This window comes from Cervus canadensis, chromosome 10, assembly GCF_019320065.1.
Source record: "Cervus canadensis isolate Bull #8, Minnesota chromosome 10, ASM1932006v1, whole genome shotgun sequence".
In the NCBI taxonomy this organism is placed as follows: Eukaryota; Metazoa; Chordata; class Mammalia; order Artiodactyla; family Cervidae; genus Cervus; species Cervus canadensis.
The window spans coordinates 58,370,993-58,393,613 of NC_057395.1; the positions used below are offsets into that span (position 1 = coordinate 58,370,993).

A 22,621-nucleotide genomic window follows, 5' to 3' on the forward strand; every position below is an offset into this window, starting at 1 on the left:
CCTCCCAGGTGACGTCAGTATTCGCAGGACCATGGCTCATGTTTTGAGTAACAAGCACACCATTTATTTTGCAACCCGTGGTTACTCCAATGTGTTTCTTCTTATTACAAGCAGGGACGAACACAGTGGGGAATACTGTTAGTTTTAGGCTAGTGCTTTGTTTACCATGAAAACAGAAAAACCTAGCAACTACATCTCTTTGGACTCTGTTTTCTGAAGTCAAGCACACAGCGTGTGTTTTAGAACACAGAACCAGGGCAATTTCAAACCCTGGAGTCTCTTCTGGTGAACCAAAAAGCCCCATGTCCATGGAATGACAGAGGGAAAAAGTGGAGAAAGTGCACCCCCTCAGTATCACTCCTGACACTGTTCTTCTTTTTAAACATAACATTCTACCATGTTTGTTTACGTGTTTATTCCTTCCTGTTTCCAAGAACGGTGTTCTTGTGCAAAGGAAACACAGTTCTAACCACTAGACTGCCAGAGAAGTCCCTGACACCGTTCTTACAACACTGGTTCCTCTAAATTTCAGACATTATCTAAAACATGAAAATACTTGCTTTAGATTTCCACACTGTGGCCTTATCTCCCTTCATTCACATTTTCATGACGCACCACAGCTCCTGAAACTGCACCATTATTCCTCCTTTGGGTACTTGGGCAGAAGTGGTTGGTATTCACCTCTTCTTCCAGCGTGTCCAGCTAGACCGCAATCCCCAGGCTCCTGCAGGTAGGTGTGTGCACATGACTAAATTCTGGCCAAAGGCATGTGAGCAGAAGCAGTAAGTACTATACCCAGGTCTGACCTATAAAATACAAGGCTCTCAGTGTTGGCTGCATGAGTGACTGAATGAATGACTCCCACCAAGGGCACCAATGACTGTCCCAAGCTCTAATTTTCTAAACCGAATAGTGTTATCAGTTGAATTATGCTCCCCACCTCCCCACAAATGGTGAGGTCCTAACCCCCGGGACGTTAGAATGTCACCTTCTGCAGATGCAGTTAGTTAAGATGCAGTCACTGCGTGGGCTGGGATTACTATAAAAGGGGGAATTGAGACACAAAGACACGCTCCACAGAGGGAAGACTGTGAACAGACACAGGGAGAGGCAGCCATGGACAAGCCAGGGACAGAGATCTGGAACAGATCCTCCCCTCGCTGCCCTCGGGAAGTACCAGCCCAGCCAACACTATGACTGCAGACTTCAAGCCTCCAGAAGGGTAAGAAACTAAATGTCTGTTGGGTCACCCAGTCTGCAGTGCCTGGTTACAGGAGCCCTAGCAAACTAAAATGCAGAGTACTCCACCTAGCTCTGTGTGCAAAGGCGATTTTTAAGGAGACCACCTAAGTGAAAAGAGTAAAATATTACTCTTCTGACAACAGACTGATTTTAAGGGAAGCTGGTCCTAAGGTTGGTTCCCGAGTTATACGGCCAGGGTCCCGTCTTGACTGGGCGGTCTCGGCTGCCCTGCGGCCCGTCAGGAGGTAGAAGGAGCCGGCGCTCCGGTTCTCACCTGGTCTTGGCCGCCGCTTGTGCAATCCTGACGAGGTCACTTCCCCTTTCCCCCTGCTTCCTCCCCTTCCTTGAAGCACTGGACGGTGACTTTCAGAGTTGACTAGCACTTTGTTCCGAGACACCAACAGAATGACTTCAGAGTTCCCGAGTGGCACTGCCTTTCCATGAAATAAAACAATTTCTCTGCAGAGCTGTGAGCACACGCTCCTGTTCTGCTGCAGGTCTGTCACAATGGCTACCACCAAGGACATCCAAGGTCAGCCAGTGAAGAGGACAACTGCACGCCCATCTGAGAGATGGTCACCCCCGGAGGGTCAGGGGAAAAAGCCTGATTCCTTTAGATCGCTGAGCCTCCCAGCAGAAATAAAAAACAAAGAAAGAAAGAAAGAAAAGAAATATTCGGGGGCTCCACACTAATCCTGAAATCCTGACGCAGGGCCTGAGGTCAGGAGTGGGGACTTAAAAAACCACTGCGGTGACTCTACAGCGCCACCTGGGCTGGGAACCACTGGTTTAGGGTATCTGACTGCTTTAAGATTTCAGCTTAATTTCCCACCTTCTCATATTTACATTCTTCCAAGCAAGCTTCCAGAGTGCACCTGTGGATGTGCCTGACACAGACAGCGCCTCACACACTACTTGTTAAAACACACAAACGCTTGAACACAGAGAGGTTCCTTTCCTGCTCATGGGAACCCCAGGCCAGCTGAGTTCCCTCTCCTTCACGACGCTTCTCTCACAGGCTCCTTTTTCTTACTTGCTCTTGTTTAGTCTTTTCTCTCTGTCACTCTTGCACAGACCTACACATTGCTGCCCCCAGGGCTCTCTGCTGCTGCAAAGGCATCAACAGCACTGCCCTTCAGCCCCCACCCCCGGGGAGCTGCTCCTCAGCCTGGTGCTCCTGGTTTCCACCAGGCAGTCTGACTCACACCCCTGGCTTCTCCCTGCTCCTGAGCGGCCCGGGCAGTGATGGCACCTCGAGCCCCCACCTTCTCAGGCTGCCTGGGCACTTCCTCTTCTGAATGCGGCCGCTGCTCTTCCTCTCCCACCTATTCCCACCCCCACAGCGCACCCAACATCACTAATAGCATCTCTCAAACTTCAGGCCTTCCCCTGCCTAATGTACTGTCAGCATCTTAATATTTTTCTTTAAATCTACCCATTGTTTTTACTTAAATTTACTTGAAACATTAACTTGATCTTGCTAAGTATAAAAATGGTGTGTGTGTGCACATGCAAAGTCATGTCTGTCTCTTTGCAACCCCATGGACTGCAGCCTGCCGGGTTCCTCTGACCATGGGATTTAGGAAGCGTAGAAATGCCGAAAACAAATCTCTGGAGGCCCTGCCTGCCCAAGCTCTGAGCTTAAGGCCCATTCTCCTGGGAGCTGAGTGAGTGTTGGAGATGCATTAAAACCATCCCAGGACCAAATGGAAACTTTCCCTGCAGGGCAGGCACATGACAGAAGGCACGGGAAATGGGAGCTGCCGTCCTGCCACGTAATGTCTTGTGAGGACGTCTGGGGTCCTTCCTGTGGTCCCCGTGCCAGCACTCCTACACCGACAGTGACGTCCCAATCTCTGGGAAAGCCTGACTGATGAGAACACGCTCTGCCTCCAAGGCCCAAAACAAATGCCTCCTTCATAAAGCCATTTCTCACCAGCACGACCAGAAGTTCTCTGGCCCCTCAACTCCAATAACATCCTTACATCCACTTGGCAACTGGCCTCAAGAAACAAAGAAGGGAATGGCAACCCACTCCAGTGTTCTTGCTTGGAGAATCCCCATGGACAGAGAAGCCTGGCGGCGAGTCCAAAGGGGTGCAAAGAGTTGGACACAACTTAGTGACTAAACAACAACAACTCAAGAAACAAAGGAGAATACGATTTTTCATGTAACTTGATTCCTGCAGGATTGCAGTCTCCTTAAGCGCAGGGACCGAGTCATCCACATCCCACTTTCCCTGGGAACCCCTGTAACATCGTCTTTAATACCGGAGACATAATCAATACTGGACGATAAACAACACAGATTGATTCCTAAATGCATTCTTTAAATTTCTCTTTTTTTGGTAAAAGCTTAATGAGAAAGATTCCAAATTTTGTGATGGGCTTGATCCATAATCACCCCAAAGTGGAAACAACTATACATCCCCAACTTCTTCACCACCCATCACCTTCTGTCTGCCTTTGAGCCTCAAATTAATGAAATCACATTTCAGTGAGTCCTCCTCTGCGTCTGGCTTCTTTTGAGGAGAAGTCATTCTGAAACTAAAGTCATCCGGCCTAGCTGGAAGCTGCCCCCAGCTTCCCACTGCTCTGAGGATAAAATCCACAAGCCCCCGCGTGGCCACCCGGGCCTACGGAAGGTGAACCCTGCCTAACCCTCCACCTCACCCACTTCTCCTCTCCCGTCCCCACCCTCCACCACACTTTCTGTTCCTTCAACTAGCAAAATCCTCTGCCACTTCTGAGCTTAGGCACAAACCTTCCTCAGCGGGGTCCTTCCTGCCCTCATGTCTTAACTCAAACCTGCAGAGGCGCCTCCACTGACCACTGGGAGGCCTTCCTCCCTCTGGTACCTCGGCCTCTGCATTTCCTTCCTGGCCGCTATCACAATCAGCATTACCTTGCTCATTTATCTGAGTGTCTCTCCAACTGGAAAGTGGGCTCCATGAAGGCAGGGACTGAATCAATCTTACCTACCGTGTACCCCATTCCACAGTTGCCAGGATGGGGCTGGCCCATAACAGCTGTCTTATGAAAGCTGTTGAATCAAAGAATAACTCACAACAGGAAGAAACCATCCTGGGAAGCCTAAGGAAACCCAAGCAGAGCTAATATAGGTGAAAATGCAGTCAGTTGTTGGCATCCATGACATTAAAATAAATGCCAGGTTCTTCACAGAGAGGCGGAACAGCAAGACACAGAGGTCCTAGGCTGCGCGGCAATCCCAGAGAGCAAAGTCCTCTGCACCTTCTTATGTGAGCTGAGCGGGCACTCTTACACGTGTGCTCACGAGTATGAGCGTCTACCGAGGACATGCAACACGCCTGGACAGAACAAGGCAAGGGTGAAGAGACAGGCAAGCCCTGCTCCCACTTTCAAACATGTACCAGTGGAGCACAGGGGATGGTGAGGGCGGTGAAGATACACTGTGTGAGCCTGCAGGGACAGACACACATCATTACATACTTGTCCCAGCTCAAGGAATGCTCACTGCCAAGCATGAACCCTAACGTAAAGGGGACTCAGGTGATGGTGAGGGATCAAGATAGGTTCATTAGCTGGAATGAATACACCACTGGTGCGGATGTGGATACAGGGGGATGCCGTGCACATATGGGGGTAGAGGGTCTGTGAGAAACCCTTTACTTTCCTCTTAATTCTGCTATGCACGTTAAACTGCTCTGAAAATAAAGTCCTATTTATAAAAATAAAAAAGAAAATGAGAAAGAAGAAACTCTCATAGTCCAATGGGAAAAGTACCACACAACCAGCAAGTACATTCTGATGAGATCTGTGGGATAACCAGGTGCCCAAGGAATGGGGAAGGAGGCTGGATTCACACAGGAAGCAACGGCTCTGAACTAAGGTTCTGGGAGCAGGCCTCCAGCCGCTAGAAGGAATAAAGGCACCAGAGAGGACAGGTGGGCAGGGACACGCACCAGAGGTGGTCTGAATCTCTACCTCCAAGGAGGGGATGGAAGATGGATTCAAAGCAAGGATGGGGATGGAAGGGTTTTATGCAGAGAAGCAACTGATGAGATCCATGTCTCCAAAAGAATTGAAAGATGCGGAAATAACACACGGAGAGCGGGAGCCCAAACCATCTGATGTCTTCAGCTATTGAGAAGGAACAAATAATGTCAACAACTCACCGTGTGACAAACTTCTGCTTTGATCTCTTTTAGGGCTCGCTCAGAAAACACGCAACCACAGCACCGGAGGAAGCAAAACCTGGAGAGAGAATACAACACGGAGAATGACTTAAATAACAACTTAAAAATTACCACCCACATTATTGATTAATATTTATTCTGTTTACACAAAGGCCAAGAACCACAAAGAGAAAAATGGTTATATCTGATTCCCTTAAGAAAAAAAAAAAATCAGTGTGTCATAAATAAATAAATAAGTACAGACCCACACATGAGGTATCCCCCCACTTTTTGAAAGTCTGCTTTAGACGACTTCATTCTTTTTTTTTTTAAGACTACTTCATTCTTTACAAAAGACCTACACTTTCATTTTTTCAAAAGACCTACATGAGCACCTATTTTTACTAATGGAAAGAAACTCAAACTGAATTTTTGCTTTTATGAAACAAGGCAAAAAAGTAGAAAATAGCATTCAGTGTTTGTTTTGCAGAGAGCTATTATATAGGTAGCTTGCACTCCAAACTCCTTCCAGCTAACTACATTCACCATCTCAGCATCAAGCTGCCACAGCTCTGAATTATGTCTGTGAACATCAGGCCTTTATCCCTATTTATTTTGTGCATGTGAAAGCAAGGTATGTCCTAAGGTAACTGCTTCTTCATTTTGTAAAAAAAATTCTTATAAAAATTCATACAAATTTAGGGAAAGCTCTACTTTTCAGATAGAGAAGAATCCCATATATTGAAATTGAAACCACAAACACAGGCCACAGTTCCACTCCCACCTCCTTGCAATAATCTTTTGGAAAAAACACTAATGATAAAAATAAATAAATGCATTTTTAAAAAACTCCGCAAAAGTCAAAAGACAGAATAGGAACTCAGGGAGAAAATATTTTAAATATATATGAGATTCAGTTTTTTTTCTTTTTTTTTTTTGGCCACTACATGCAGCATGTGGGATCTCAGTTCCCCAACCAAAAATTGAACCCAGGTTCCCTGTATTGGAAGCACAGTCATAACCACTGGACCATCAGGGAAGTCCCAAGATTCAGAGTTTATAAATATTCAAAATAGTCTTTCAAAGCAATAATAAACAATACAGAAAAATGGGCCAAGGGCCTTAACATGTGGTTGACAAGAGAAACATAAACATCAGAACACATAAAAGATGCTTAACCCCCATCTATTAATTACAGAAATGCATTTCAAACAAAGACACATACTGTTTTACCGATCAGGCAGTAATGAAAGAGTCTGAAGGTGACCAGTTGGGACACTGTCTGAGGAAACAGGCACATTTGTGGGTGGGTGGGTATGACACAGTACTACATTTCAGGAGGACAACTGGCAGCATCGGGTAAAGCATCACTCTTCTGAATTTCTCCTACAGAAACATTCCCTATGGAAACAAGCGTTCAGCTCAGTCGCTCAGTCATGTCTGACTCTCTGTGACCCCATAGACTGCAGCATGTCAGGCTTCCCTGTCCATCACCAACTCCCAGAGCTTACTCAAACTCATGTCCATCGAGTCAGTGATGTCATCCACCCATCTCATCCTCTATCGTCCCCTTCTCCTCCTGCCTTCAATCTTTCCCAGCATCAGGGTCTTTTCAAATGCGTCAGTTCTTCACATCAGGTGGCCAGAGTATTGGAGTTTCAGCTTCAGCATCAGTCCTTCCAATGAATATTCAGGACTGATTCCCTGAGGATGGACTTACTGGATCTCCTCGCAGTCCAAGGGACTCTCAAGAGTCTTCAACACCACAGTTCAGAAGTATCAATTCTTCAGTGCTCGGCTTTCTTTATAGTCCAACTCTCACATCCATACATGACTACTGGAAAAACTATAGCTTTGACTAGATGGACCTTTGCTGGCAAAGTAATGTCTCTGCTTTTTAATATGCTATCTAGGTTAGTCATAACTTTTCTTCCAAGGAGCAAGCGTCTTTTAATTTCATGGCTGCAGTCACCATCTGCAGTGATTTTGGAGCCCAAGAAAATAAAGTCTGTCACTGTTTCCTCATCTATTTGCCATGAATGATGGGACCTGATGCCATGATCTTACTTTTCTGAATGTTGAGTCTTTAAGCCAACTTCTTCACTCTCCTCTTTCACTTTCATCAAGAGGCTCCTTAGCTCTTCTTTACTTTTTGCCATAAGGGTGGTGTCATCTGCATATCTGAGGTTATTGATATTTCTCCCAGCACTCTTGATTCCAGCTTGTGCTTCATTCAGCCTACAGTTTCTCATGATGTACTCTCCATATAGGTTAAATAAGCAGGGTGACAATATACAGCCTTGATGTACTCCTTTCCCTATTTGGAACCAGTCTGTTGTTCCATGTCCAGTTCTAACTGTTGCTTCCTGACCTGCATACAGATTTCTCAAGAGGCAGGTCAGGTGGTCTCGTATTTCCATCTATTTAAGAATTTTCCACAGTTTGTTGTGATCCACACAGTCAAAGGCTTTGGCATAGTCAATAAAACAGAAGTAGATGATTTTCCAGAACTCTCTTGCTTTTTCGATGATCCAATGGATGTTGGCAATTTGATCTCTGGTTCCTCGGCCTTTTCTAAATCCAGCTTGAACATCTGGAAGTTCACAGTTCACGTACTGTTGAAACATGGCTTGGAGAATTTTTAGCATTACTTTGCTAGTATGTGAGATGAGTGCAATTGTGCGGTAGTTTGAACATTCTTTGCCATTGCCTTTCTTTGGGACTGGAATGAAAACTGACCTTTTCCAGTCCTGTGGCCACTGCTGAGTTTTCCAAATTTGTTGGCATATTGAGTGTAGCAATTTCACAGCATCATCTTTTAGGATTTGAAACAGCTCAACTGGAATTCTATCACCTCCACTAGCTTTGTTCATAGTGATGCTTCCTAAGGCCCACTTGACTTCTCATTCCAGGATGTCTGGCTCTAGGTGAGTGATCACACCATCATGGTTATCTGGGTCATGAAGATCTTTTTTGTGTAGTTCTTCTGTGTATTCTTGCTACCTCTTCTTAATATCTTCTGCTTCTGTTAGGTCCATACCATTTCTGTCCTTTATTGTGCCCGTCTTTGCATGAAATGTTCCCTTGGTATCTCTAATTTTCTTGAAGAGATCTCTAGTCTTTCCCATTCTACTGTTTTCCTCTATTTCTTTGCACTGATCACTGAGGAAGTCTTTCTTATCTCTCCTTGCTATTCTTTGGAACTCTGCATTCAGATGGGTATATCTTTCCTTTTCTCCTTTGCCTTTCACTTCTCTTCTTTTCACAGCTATTTTAAGGCCTCCTCAGACAACCATTTTGCCTTTTTGCATTTCTTTTTCTTGGGGATGGTCTCGATCACTGCCTCCTGTAGAGCGTCATGAACATCCGTCCATAGGTCTTCAGGCACTCTGTCTATCAGATCTAATCCCTTGAATCTATTTCTCACTTCCACTGTAAAATCATAAGGGATCTGATTTAGGTCATACCTGAATGGTATAGTGGTTTTTCCCTACTTTCTTCAATTTAAGTCTGAATTTGACAGTGAGGAGTTGATGATCTGAGCCACAGTCAGCTCCTGGTCTTGTTTTTGCTGACTGTATAGAGCTTCTCTATCTTTGGCTGCAAAGAATATAATCAATCTGCCCATGAGTAGTCTTCTCTTGTGTTGTTGGAAAAGGGTGTTTGCTATGACCGGTGTGTTCTCTTGGCAAAACTCTTGTTAGCCTTTGACCTGCTTCGTTTTGTATATTAAATATATAAACTAACCCCAAAATCAATTTTCTAGTGTGGAGGTCCTACAAATAGCACCAGGGAAAAGCCAAAACAGGCAAAGCTCAATGAACTGAGAAGAGAAAAAGGAGAAGAGATTAACTAGCAAGTGAAAAGAAAATCTAGGGTAAACCACAATCGGAGCAACGTACTGCAGGTAACCCCTGCTCTAGACCCCGGAGCTGAGACTGTCTCTGCTAAGTTCCTCTTTTGGGGTGAACCACGGTTTTCTTAAAAAGAAGTGGGAAATCAGCTATAAAAGGTCACATAGTGTGTAATTCTATGGAGGCAGGGGGAGGAATGGGGAGGGACTGGTTAATGGGTGGGGGGTTTTTGAACTAGATGGAGGTGACAGCTGCACAACTCTGACTGGATCAATACTAAATGCCACTGAAACATACACCTTAACATGACCAATTTTACGTTATGAACTTCACCTCAAAATACTGTGTATGTACACAACACACACACAGAACAAGGTTAGTTACAAATCTCATTCCTCAGAATCTCTCTCGTGAACTTTGGCCTTTCATTTTATTTACTTTTCTTTTTTTCAGCTTTATTTAGGTATAACTGACAAACAAACAAGAATTGTATATATTTGTGTACAACTTGATGATCTGCTATATGTATAAACTGTTAAGATAATCCTCGCAAACAAGCTTGTTAACATACCCATCACCTCACAAGGTCATCACTAAATGTAAACTTTAAGAGAGGCCTAAACAATTTCCATTCAGACTCTCTGAAGAATATAATCTTTAAAAGTACAAGATCCTTGGGCCTTAAGTTTTCCTTCTCCACAAACCAATGAAGCCTTAGGTTATTTCATTTCAGAGCTGGGTGGTCGGTTCCTCTGGCGTAGCTTTCCGCATACAATGTACATATGTCTCTTAGACGGCCATGTACAGATGTGCGAGAACACTCCAGATTGGCTGAAGCGCTTCCCTAACCAAAAGACACCTTTGAGAAACCAGTGTGATTATGAAGCTACAGCATAGTTCATAACAGCCCTGGGATTACTTACCCACAGTCCACGTCACCTGTCCACACTGACTACCTACCTGTGTCGGCCGTTCATTTCCAAGCCCACGACAGGGCAGATGAAACGTGCCCGCTGGAGGTCGTCATGCTTGTCACCTTTAGTGTTTCCTTTATCGCCTTCCCAGGCGGGGTTGTCAGAGAGCCTCAGCTCTGTCACATTCTGTGAAAAAAACATCAAAAATTCCTTTGACAAATGGATCATCCTTAGCCTTAATTATTGTTCTAGTCCCTTCCCATCCAAATCTCTTTTTCTACTTTCCTTTCACATCAATTAACACAGAAATGAAATTAAACCATAAGTTGTGATAGAAAACAAGATTTTTTAAATGTACTGTCTAGCAAATTATTAATTTCTATTTTACTAGCATTTTGCTAAATAAGGCAAAGGAACTTTGGACATGAAAATTTGTCCCACTAAGAGAAGAAAGCTTTGTAATAGTATTCCCTGGAAAGGAACACCTGTTTTCCTGGCTAATGAAGCCTCAGTCAGGCTGTTCATATTACTGACCTGCCATGTTAATTTAATAGCCGAAGAGACAGTAAAATCTGTGAGGCCACGGTCTAATGAGTCCAAGGCAGGCTATCAGCTGGATATTACTGTCATACTCCTAGACCCAGTTATTTGGGTTTTCAAAATTCAATTTTACAAGGAGTGACTTAACAGCCTCACTTTAGCATCTGAAGCATTTCTTCATAATTAACTGCACCAATTTGATTTCAACTCCAGGGAGCAGCTGAGCACGTCGGAAGGAAAGCCACCACACAAACTGTCAACTTCTTGCTTGAGAGCTGGTGTGTGTTCATTAGGTTCTTTGCTCAGGGTATTTGTGGATTATTAATTACAGTAATAATCACTTTTGCATTGTTTTATTTGAATCCTTCTGTCTTTATAGAGTTATGAGTTCTTAGAAAAAATATTTTGCATTAAAATTAAAAGTTCAACCACATACATTATATATTGTAAGTACAGACTTGTATAAGTTAATTTCATTGGTCATCACATTTTTGAGATAAGGTAATTCTGCTACTGTGGGTTTTTGAGAAATAAATTTTCTTCTCAAGGAAATGATGACAAAAATCGACATGGATATCTCCACAGCATGACCATCAGCCACAATTCAGAATTACTAATTTGTCTGAAATGAACTATTCCAAATCCCCGTATCCTTTTATTACCCCCCCCCAAAACTCAAACAAAATGCCTATTATAGTAATAGGCTAAAAACTTAAAAAAGAAAGAGGAGAAAAAAAAAAAGAAAGAGGAGAAGGAAAAAACTCAAAGCCTCAGCCTGGGAGTCAGGGTTCTGGCTCTGATTTAAGCAACCCTCTGACAAGCCATGAGGCCTCAACATGTCACACACAGTGAGATGAAGTCACACAAAGTGAGATGAAGTGTCTGACAAGTTTGCAGTTCTCAGATTCTTCACTACTTTTTCGATTTTTCTCCCACTGACCAGATTTGAAAGATTTTGTCTTCTCAACAAAGTTCCTTTACTAAAAAACTTGTTTTTCCGCTTCTGTGATAGAAATATGTCAATCAGAACATCTAATCAGCAGGAGATAACCACAATGACTGAAAAGTGATCTATCTATAAAAATCTCTAATTGTACAGAAGTGTCTTCTAAATAAAAAATTTCAAGTAGCTGAGTTTTAACTTAAAAAATTATGCCTCTTAACATTTATACAGCACACTGAGAATTTTTAAAGCTCTTTCACACATATTAAGTCACCAGAGATTTATAATACAGTTAAGTACAGGTGTGGGGACTTCTGGCTTGAACTTTAAGTGACCTGTCCTAAATCACACCTTTATTAGACGGCTGGATGGGACTGGAATTCCAATTTCCAAGTTCAGTCTAAAACACACATGAATTCTATACAATAAACCTTAACCACTGAGACCCCCAGAGCACTTCAGAATCACCTATCTTACCTTAATGCTTTTAATGTGAGAGGCTGCCTTCCCAAGAGCCTTTTCGGAAGATTTGTCCAATAAAAACTCAATGACTGCATCTTTGTTGTAAAGTCTGCAACAATAAAGATCAGTCAGGACACTCTGGCAACAATCAACCTTCATCCAAGGGAAGAAGACTAAACTGAGTACAATCCAAAGTCATTGACGTCTGATAACAGAAATGTCCTCGCACTCCTAAAAAAGTAAATTTAATCCTGTCTCAACCATTTCCAAAGCATACAAAGAAAGAAACCAGTTTAAATCAAGGGCTATGTACATTGGCAGTCAGAGGACTGAATGTGACCCAAACCAGATTTTTTAAATTGGGAAATTTAACATGAAACATTTTCAGGCTTCCCTGGTGGTTCAGTGGTAAAGGATCTGACTGCCAGTGCAGAAGACACGGGTTCAATCCCCGATCCAGGAAGATCCCACCTGCCGAGGGACAACTAAGCCAGTGTTTCACATCTACTGAGCCTGTGCTCTGGGTCCTGGGAACCTCAACTACTGAGCCCTGTGCCGCAAACACTGAAGCCTGAGCACCGCCGTGTGCCACAACAAGAGAAGCCACCACGGCGAGAAGCCTGTGCACTGGAACTAGAGAGCAGCCCCCTGTCGCTGGAACCAGAGAAAAGCCTGCTCAGCAACAAAGATCCAGCGTAGCCATAAATAAATAAATAAAATTATTTAAAAAAATAATTAAAGTACACATTTTCAACTTTCCCTGGGGGGAAAAAAAATCAGATGTTCTGGAATCAGTCTACCTTCTTGAAATGTAACAACAAGCTGGAATTGGATACCGGCTGCCTCTTATTTTATTATCTTTTTTGCTATGCAGCCTGTGGGATCTGAGTTCCCCAACCAGGAACTGAACCTAGGCCCTCAGCAGTGAGAACAAGTCTTAACCACTGGAACACCAGGGAACATGAACTCTCCAGTTCACCCAGTCCTCACCATGCCCTACTGATCCCACATGGGTCCTTCATGCATTTATGTTTGTAACTTAGCTCCCTCCTCTTGGCCCCTGAGTTTTCAACCCATGGATTAAACAAACCAAACTGAAGAGAAAAGTGCAGAAGTATGCTCTGAGACAGGGAATGACAACCCAGGCTTCACAAATTTGCTTGAGATCACTCACATCTGATGAATCAAGAACTGCATTTACATGTTAAAATTCTTTTTAACACCATGTAATAAAAACTCATCTCCATTAAGTGATGGAACTCTACCTGCCAAGTTCACAGGCAACTATTGGTCGTCTTAATATTTCCTGACTTAGAGTACAGTAGTTCCACTGGGCCACTAATTCAGCATCCTTGTCGACCTGAGAAGAGAAAAAAAAAATCCTTTCAGTTAATTTTCTTCTTTGAAAGACACACGCTCCACAGAATTCTACATATAAAGGCTTAGTCAGTAATACCATGCTGTGATGATTTTTGTTTTTTAAATCAAATTACTGACACACGAACCTGGGATTTAAAAAGTCACAAGTAATCAACAGTATGTCAAATAAAGGCCTCTCTATATATGATGTGTACAAAAAAAGTACACCAAATCACTAAATTGCTTATGTCAATTACATATAAATATTAATATTTATATCCTAATAGTAAACTAGGAAGCTCATACAGAAATAACAAGCAGTACAGGTTGATTTCTAACAGTGGGAACAGCTCCAAAGTTGTTGTAGCAGAATTTAAGGGCAAAGAATTGAGAAGACAGGCATTAAAAACAAAAACAAAAACAAAAACACTCAGCACAAAGACTGTATAATTCCTTACAAAAATCACCCATTTAACAGAAACGTTTTTTGCAGAGTACTCACTACGAGGCCTATCAAGTCATTATCCACACTCTAAAGATTCAGATCAGAGATCCTCCAAAGCCCTCAAATGATATTTCCACCTATTTAATATCCCATGTCCCACCCTACTGTTCCTAAAATGTCAAACCCGAATAATGTAACAAGATGGCACACTTGGGGGGAAAAGGGGAAGAAAAAATAAAGAATTTAAATTCCCTCATATTTAATTTTTGCAGGAACTATTTAAGGGTTTACTGTGTGCCAGGTACTGTGCTAGACAGTTTCTGTGACGTAAGTCTTCTCAGTTCAGTTGCTCAGTCGTGTCTGAGTCTTTGCAACCCCATAGGTTGCAGCATGCCTGGCTTCCCTGTTCATCAATTCCTGGAGCTTGCTCAAACTCACGTCCATCAAGTTGGTGATGCCATGCAACCATCTCCTCCTCTGTCATCCCCTTCTCCTCCTGCCCTCAATCCTTCCCAGCATCAGGGTCTTTTCCAGTGAGTCAGTTTTTGCATCAGGTGGCCAAAGGATTGGAGCTCCAGCTTCAGCATGTTTTAGCCCTCATAAAAACTTATGAGTTAGGATTCTTATCTTTGTAGTGGAGGAAACTGAGGTACCAAGTTAGGTTGCGTGTCAAGGTCACACACTCCAGCAGAGGAGTGAAGATAAAAAGTCAGGCAGGCGGGCTCTAAAGACCATGCTTTTAATCGCTACTCTCTATTACATTTGTATTATTTTGTATAACTTTTATATTATTTATTTTTATTGAAGTATAGTTTATATACAATATTGTGTTAGCTTCAGGTGTACAGCATAGTTATTTGAGATTTTTGCAGATTACGTTCAATTATAGGCTGTTACAAGATATGCTTATCTATTTTATGTATTTGTTGTTCAGTCGCTCAGTCACATCCAACTTTTTGTGACCCCATGGACTGTAGCACGCCAAGCTTCCCTGTCCTTCATTATCTCCCAGAGTTGGCTCAAACTCATGTCCATTGAGTCAATGACGCCATCCAACCATCTCATCCTGATTTTATGTATAGTAGTTAGTATCTGTTAATCCAGATAAATGTGTCCTTCCCCTCTATAGTTTAAAACAAAACCAAACACACAAACAACAAAAACCCCACCACACTACAGCAGATGTTGTTTTATTCGGTCCCAAGATCCAACAGCCACATTTCGGCATCTTAAATAGCTCTTATCATCAGCCACACTGTAGAGAGCCCCGAGAAAGACTCGTCACCAGTGAAGCTGATGTACTATACTTTTTGTAGATTTAAAAAGCTACATTAGGCAAGTTTAGTATCTACTTTCTAGATCCCCCACCTGCTTTACCACAGTCCTTCACTGCTTCAAAAAAACCGCCTGGGAGAGTTGGGAACAGGGAAGGAACTACTCTTTCCCAATTTAAAATTTGGTCCACCCAAGGTCTTAAACCTGAGGAATGTCTTGGGTCAAATCAAACATACTGTATGTGATCGACAAATGTTATTATACACCTATCTGAAATGCAAGCTCTACAAGGGCTGGACTCTGTTCACTGCTATATCCCCAGGGCCTAGTATAGTGTATATTGTAAGCACTTAATACGTATCTGTTGAGTGAATAAGGAGAATAAAAATCCACCCTGCCTGAGTACTCTAGTTGTTTCAGATCACCCTTTCTTCATTTCTTTCCCCTTCTGACATCTATTCTTAGCCAAGCCTGTCAACAAGCTACTCCTCTTCAGTTCTGGGCTCAAGGTAACAAAACCGAGCTAAATACTATTTGGGTAAAAGCTCGCTCACACAAGTGGTAGCTACCAAGCATTAATCTCTGCATAGGTAGCTGTGATCAGAGGGCATACGCCATCACCGTGGGTGTTTATTCACTCTCAAATTCCATATACATTTGTTGGAAGTTGACTGTGTGGCAAACACATCACAGGGGTCACAAAAGTGACACATACATGGTCTCTGTCTACACAAGAAATAGACAAAGAATGAATAAATATAGTGATAAGCACTATAAAGTAAAGCAGCAGAAGAGGACAGAGGATAGAGTGATCAGAAGAGAGATGTATTTTGGCTACGGTGGGCTGGGATGACATTTCAGTAAAGAATTAACTGATGTTTAAAAAAAAAACAAACCACCAAATGATACGATTGTCTCAGTGAAGGACATATCAGGTTGAGGAAATTAAACTCCAGGTTGAGGAACAAGGCCTCTGAGCTGAAATAGAATAAAAGAAGTGGAGAAGGGCAGAAGATGAGGTAAACAGATCACATCCTGTCTGATCACACAGGGTCTTGTGGGACTTTTTTTCTGAATATAATGGGAAATGACTGGAGGGGTTTAAATACAGTAGTGATTTAAATATAGTAGTGATACATGGAATTTACTTAAAGACTTCTCTGGCTACTGACTGGAGACTCATGTGGACCACCCAGTGTGGCAGTCAGTTGTATTAATATTAGGTACTTTAAACACCTTCTATTATTAAAAAGTAATCACTGGTGCTAACTCTGAAATCCTGAATAACTGGATGGGAATCCTGGCTTCATTACCTAACAGTTGTGTGATCTTGGTCATGTTACTGACTCAATTTCCCTGTTAGTAGCCTACGACTTAGCGACTGAACAACAACAAAAGCAGGGAAATTATAATGCGTAATTTGCTCAATCATTGGTGAGAATTATGGATTATTCAAACCTGCGTTTATCTACCGTATTTATAGTGCTAGTTGAGGAGGGGGAAAAGGTGCAGCCTCAGCCCCCAGGAGCTTATTATCCTCTGAAAGTTAAAGTCAAAGTCGCTCAGTCCTGTCCCACTCTTTGCAACCCCATGGACTATAAAGTCCATGGAATTCTCCAGGTCAGAACACTGGGAAATGTTCAGTAGCCTTTCCCTTCTCCAGGGGATATTCCTAACCCAGGTCTCCTGCATTGCATGCGGATTCTTTACCAGCTGAGCCACAAGGGAAGCCCAAGAATACAGAGTGGGTAGCCTATTTCTTCTCCAGGGGATCTTCCCGACCCAAGAATCGAACCGCGGTCTCCTGAATTGCAGGCAATTCTTTACCAACTGAGCTATCAGCGAAGCCCAACCACCCTCTGAGACCAACAGTAATCAAATTGAACGCAGTGTACACGGTGGTTACTTTTTAAGTGGATGCCCTGACCTCAAAGGTAACAGTTCGAGAAGACTTCACTGAGAAAACGAAGTTAGCGTGTACAGAACTCAATAAACAGCGACCATTTGTATCATTGTTACTAGCAGCAGACAAACTTCAAATCCTGGTTCTGCCACTTACTAGCTTTGCAACTTTCTCCTCCTGAGCCTCAATTTCCAAGTCTCAAAAGTGAGGCTTCTGAAAGTATATACCCGTAAGGCTGTTTTGAAAATTACATGAGACACCCCATATTATGCGTACTGTCGGATGAATGGCAACAGCCCGCAGTCAATAAAGGTCCCTTATTAACACTGTGGTTAATTTTGAGTTCCCCGAAAGGGATAAATAAGCACGGTTGTATGTGGAAACCCGCTAGCTCCTCCTCCCACACCGCTTCGCTTCCTGGGAGCGTTCGCAGGCCGCACCACCTCTAGGTGGTTACTGGGCCCACGTAACTCACCTTCTCAACCTTCTTCGGCCCCTTCACCAGTTCATGCCTCTTAGGGATTGTTCCTCCGTCGCAACCCATCGCAAGCCGACAGAGTCCAGAGCAATCACCTACCGCAGCAACTTCCGGAGTCCCTGGCGACTGTAGGACTCACTTCCGGCGCACCGCAATGACACAATACGCCAGTCTTCACGGGAGGGGCGGGGTGGGGCGGGGTGGGAAGGGCTTGTGCCGCGTCTTGGTTGCTATGGAGAGCGTCGCTAGGCGCTGGGCGTGGCCCCGCAGCGGGGGCAGCTGCAAAGCGAAGGCTGGGTCTTGGTGCAAGCAACGCGCAGAGTGTACTCCCACTCTCCGGCTGCCGCCAGTCCCTTCATCTTTCAGTTGGACGTGGGATTCCTGCTGCATCCGCCTAATCGTTCTTCCACCCTTCCGGGGCGGCGCGGGTGGGGACGACTCTGGAGCAGCAGCCGTGTTTTTGGGCCCCATCCCACCCCAGCCTTTCTGACTGTGGGCAGACATCCCTAGACTGGGACCGTGTGGAGGAAAAGACTGAATTTTGTTAGTGCAATTAGCGATGAATAGGGGTGGAGCCATCATTTCAGTTAACGTTTATGTGTCTAAAAGAGAACCTATCTTTTTACTGGGCGTCGGTTGTGATCGAAGCACTCACAGCAAAGAAGTAATGTTAACTGAGATTGCGCGGGAGTAAGATTCTATATGGCCTTAAACTTTCTGATACTGCCATGCATATTGTATATACATGAAAGAGTTCACACAGTTTGTACATGTATATATTTCATTCACAGCCTCCTGAAGCCCAGGATAATTTTTTTTTTTTAATTGAAAGGTTCCCCAGTGGCTCAGTGGGAAATAATCTCCCTGCAATGCAGGAGACACAGGAGATACAGGATCGTGAAGATCCCTGGGTCAGGAAGATCCCGTTGAGGAGGAAATGACACCCTACTCCAGTATTCTTGCCTGTAAAATCCCATGGGCAGAGGAGCCTGGCGGGCTACAGTCCAAAGAATTGCAAAAAGTTGGACACGACTGAAGAGACTGAGCACACATACTGAAAATTAAAAACAAAGGAAAAAGCAGGTATAATTGACAGACACAGATATAATTATAAAATGTGTACTGATGTTTCCATGTCTTTTCCGAGAGACAGGCTGTATCATATCTATAATGAGAACTCAAAACCCTTGCAAAACCTGTTAAAATCCATGATTGTCTGCTTTCATGCTCTTGACCATCTTTCCATTTGTTCCTTTAATTATTATAAATATTAGAGGAAAGCTTATCCACTGCTAGTAAAGCAGACCTTTTATGACTGGGTGTTTCCACCTTGATCAAAATGAAACAAAAAGACTAAAAATACTCCCCACTTGGGAACAGAAAATACAGTGTATGTGGATTGGAAAGCTTCAAGGGCTAGATGATTGAGTTATCTGATACTGCAATTAATGAGAATTAAAAGAAAAATCCTTTAATCAGTTGGTCTCTGATTGGCGCCTGATTTATTTTTATTAACATCTCAAGAACTGTAAACTCCCTAGGGACTTTGTTTTACTCCCTCTTGCATTCTCAGTGCCTGTAAGAGTCTTCAGTCCTCCATAAACCAAAAAGTACAGATTCATTCCGAGAGGGTTGACCAGCAGACCCTAAAAAAGTTTCATTCAACTAGAATCTCATTTCTAGGGTAGGGAAACAGAAGGCTGGAAAGACCAGAAGCACTGGTCCAAGGTTAAACAGCTAGTGAGAGCTGGGGATGGGTTCTAAGATTAGTTTTCTCTTAAAGCAGTGGACAGAAAAACAGAGAAGAGCAAAAACAAAGGATCTTTAGACAGACTCTCAAACCAGTGTTCTTTTCGGACAAGTACAACTACCCCTCACCAAATTCATTTGGGGCAAAATAAACAAAATTAGCTGCTCTTTATCAAGCTGTAATTCTATGCTGGGAGAGTTGGAAGCATTTTTGCCTTCTGTCCTCTCAACATTAGTAGGGAGTATGGTGCCTTCTGCTATCCAAGTGACAACCCTAAGGCTCAGATGTGCCAGATGTCTAGGGTCCATGGCACACATCAGGGAAGTAGAAGGGGAAGGAGGTGAGGGAGGGGCTTTCTCAAATGATGCCCATCTAACCACAGATGCCAGGATCCTTCACCTCCTCCCCCCAAAGCTACTGATGACACCCAGTAGTAATGACTATGCAGGCGTTAAAGTTCAGGCAGCTGGATGCTTTTTCTCTTCCCCCTTGGTTTCCTCTTTTAGAATATTGGTTTCTAAGCTACTCTGTGTTGCAGACTATACACAGCTAAAATGTACAGGTTTATTTTTATCATCAGGAGCTACTAGTTTGTGTTGAGAGCTGTCAGGCATTGTATTCTGCCTTTATTTCATTAGAGTATTTCATTTCCAGCCACACTGGGAAGTAGGTCTGTTATCTGCTGCTTCTTCCCACTGTCTTTGTTGAATGAGACGGTAAAGGATATTCCCTTGTGAGGATCCTTGGTGACAAGTTTGATCCCTGGATCAAGCTGTGAACTTGAAGGGCAGGAGAGGAGTGAAATCATGATAGAGAAAACCATTATCTTCTACCAAAAATCAGTATTCCTTAGAGATGTCCCTGGTGGTCCAGTGGTTAAGACTCTGCTTTTCCAATGCAGAGAGCATGGTTCCATTCCTGATCAGGAAACTAAGATCTCACATGCTGTTCAGCCAATTAAAAAAATCAGTATTCCTTAACCTTTCTGGGGTCATTGGACCTGTTGGAGAATTTGGTGAAAACTTTGGACTTATTCCCCAGAAAAATTATCCATAAGCACTCGGGAAAATTTGCTACAGTTTGTTATTTTAGTTGCTAAGTCGTCTCTGACTCTCTGTGACTCATGAACTGTAGCCCGCCAGGCTCTTCTGTCAATGGCATTTCCCAGGCAAAAGTACTAGAGTGGGTAGCCGTTTCCTTCTCCAGGGGATCTTCCTGACCCAGGGTTTGAACCCTTGTCTCCTTCATTGGCAGGTGGATTCTTTACCACTCAGCCACCTGGGAAGCCCAGCTGTAGTTTATATATATATGCATTTTATTCATGGCTTCCTGAAGCCTAGGCTAAGAACCAATACTTTAAGTGCTTCTACTGCCTGTTACAATAGTTCCCAAATACTTCCGACTTCTAAACCATTGAGGGTTTTATTTCCTGTTAGCTCTGCCCATATGCTCTTCCAAAGCTGCAGTTTTAAATTCTGTCTGGAAAAACCTTATATGCAGAACAACTCGTTTTAAGAGTCAGCGTGAAAGAACAAAAACAAAAATGCAAAACTATGTGTTAGGATTCTTTAAGTATTTCACAGCCTGGGGACTTCCCTAGTGGTCCAGTGATTAAGACTCTATGCTTCCAATGCTGGAGGCACAGGTTCAGTCCCCGGTGGGGAATTAAGATCCCACATGCCACATGCCTCTTGGCATGGCCAAAAACTAAAAAGAATTTCCCAGCCTCATTTAAGGTTACACTTGGGAGGGTGTCCCAAAGACAGGTGAAATAAAGTAGAAAATGGAAGTGATTGCCACAGTAATTCAAGACAAAAGTTACTTTTCGTTTGCAGTTTCAGTGAAATATTAAAACTATTCCAGGACTCTACAGGGCCTTACATGAACTGGGCTCCTAACTACACCTCCCAGCTCATGTCATTCATTTTTCTTTCCCACACTGGCATCTCCTCCGCTTGGTAGAACTCTCCAGGTATACATTTACTCTCCAGGTGTACATTTATTCTCCAGGTATATGTTTGCTCTCCAGGTCTACTCTGCACACTCCCTTTGCTGTTCCTTTTGCAGAACACTCTTCCCCCAAGTTTGCCAAACTCTCTTCAGTGATGCATCATCACTTGGCTCCTGGTCCCCTCTTCAGAGCAATCTTTCCAGACCTCTCCATTTGAAAAGGCACATTTTGGTACTTCTCTGGTGGGCCAGTAGTTGAGGCTCTGTGTTCCCAGTGCAGGGGGCATGGGTTTGCTTGCTGGTCGGGGAAGTAAGATCCGCCATGCTGCAGGGTGCGATTAAAAGCAAAACAAACAAACAAACAAAAAACTCAGGCTTCCCTGGTGGTCCAGTGGTTAAGAATCTGCCTTGCAATGAAGGGACACCAGTTCGATCCCTGGTTCAGGAAAATCCCACGTAGCACAGAGCAGTTAAGCCCACGTGCCATGACTACTGAGCCCACCTGCCCTAGAGCCCGTGTGCCGCTACAAGAGAAGCCAGAACACTGAGAAGCCCGCCTACTGTGAAGAAGAGTAGCCCCCACTTGCAGCAACTAGAGAAAGCCTGAGTGCAGCAGTGAACACCCACCACAGCCAAAAAATAAAATAAATCTTTTTTAAAAATGCACATCACCCTACCCACTACCCTGATTTAATTTCTTCCTTTCATTTACCATCACTGATAACCTGTTATAAGTGTAACTTTTGATGTCTTGTTCACCATGGAGTTTTTGCAGTAATTTAGATTTTTTTTATGTTATATCAAAATACAATTTATCTTGATTACCAAGTGTTGGGTGTGCCCGCCTGCATTTTGCATTCAAAGAGAGTGCCTCACTGGCCTTCACCCTCACTCTGGCCCTGGTATTCAATCTCCCTCAGCTGAGAAGAAAGTTGCATGATGAGACCCTTTGTTTTGTCTACTGCAGCACGTCTAGTGATCAGAAGAGGCCTGGGCAGATAGGAGATGCTCAATAAGTGATTGTTAAATGAATGAAGGAAAGGAAAAGGACATTAGCAAATAACCTACAAATATGGGCAACTTGCAAGGAGAAAGCTTCGGGAGACCTGGGGTGCGTACTTGGGGAGAACATAACATTTTTAAAAGATGCTTTGTTAAGAAAAATAGTTGCCACCCAACTGGGTTCTTGGCTCCCCCAGTGCCTATCACATTGAAAGATCTCTAAATGAGGCTTCTCACCACTTCCATCTTCCTGAGGAAATTTAACTTAATTGAGGTCAGGTTGCTACCACCACCACCACCATACACCCACCATTTCCTCTTCCTACCTTGAGAGGAAACAGTACAGAA

The 22,621-nt window shown here is 43.5% G+C and overlaps 1 protein-coding gene across 3 annotated transcripts in view; it reads right to left on the reverse strand.

The window, feature by feature from the left end:
* Positions 1–17,717, reverse strand: part of RTF2 (replication termination factor 2) — a 40,865-nt gene extending 23,148 nt beyond the window's left edge. For 2 of the 3 annotated variants that reach the window (XM_043479475.1, XM_043479474.1), the window contains exons 1-5: positions 17,569–17,711; positions 13,377–13,471; positions 12,127–12,220; positions 10,213–10,352; positions 5,399–5,477 (exon numbers count right to left, since the gene is read on the reverse strand). In XM_043479475.1, the coding sequence (XP_043335410.1) occupies positions 5,399–5,477; positions 10,213–10,352; positions 12,127–12,220; positions 13,377–13,471; positions 17,569–17,637 (477 nt within the window). In that variant the 5' untranslated portion in view covers positions 17,638–17,711. Of the gene's footprint in view, positions 1–5,398; positions 5,478–10,212; positions 10,353–12,126; positions 12,221–13,376; positions 13,472–17,568 lie in introns of all 3 variants that reach the window. The other variant, XM_043479473.1, reaches the window with a different exon arrangement.
* Between the last annotated feature and the right edge of the window lie 4,904 nt (positions 17,718–22,621).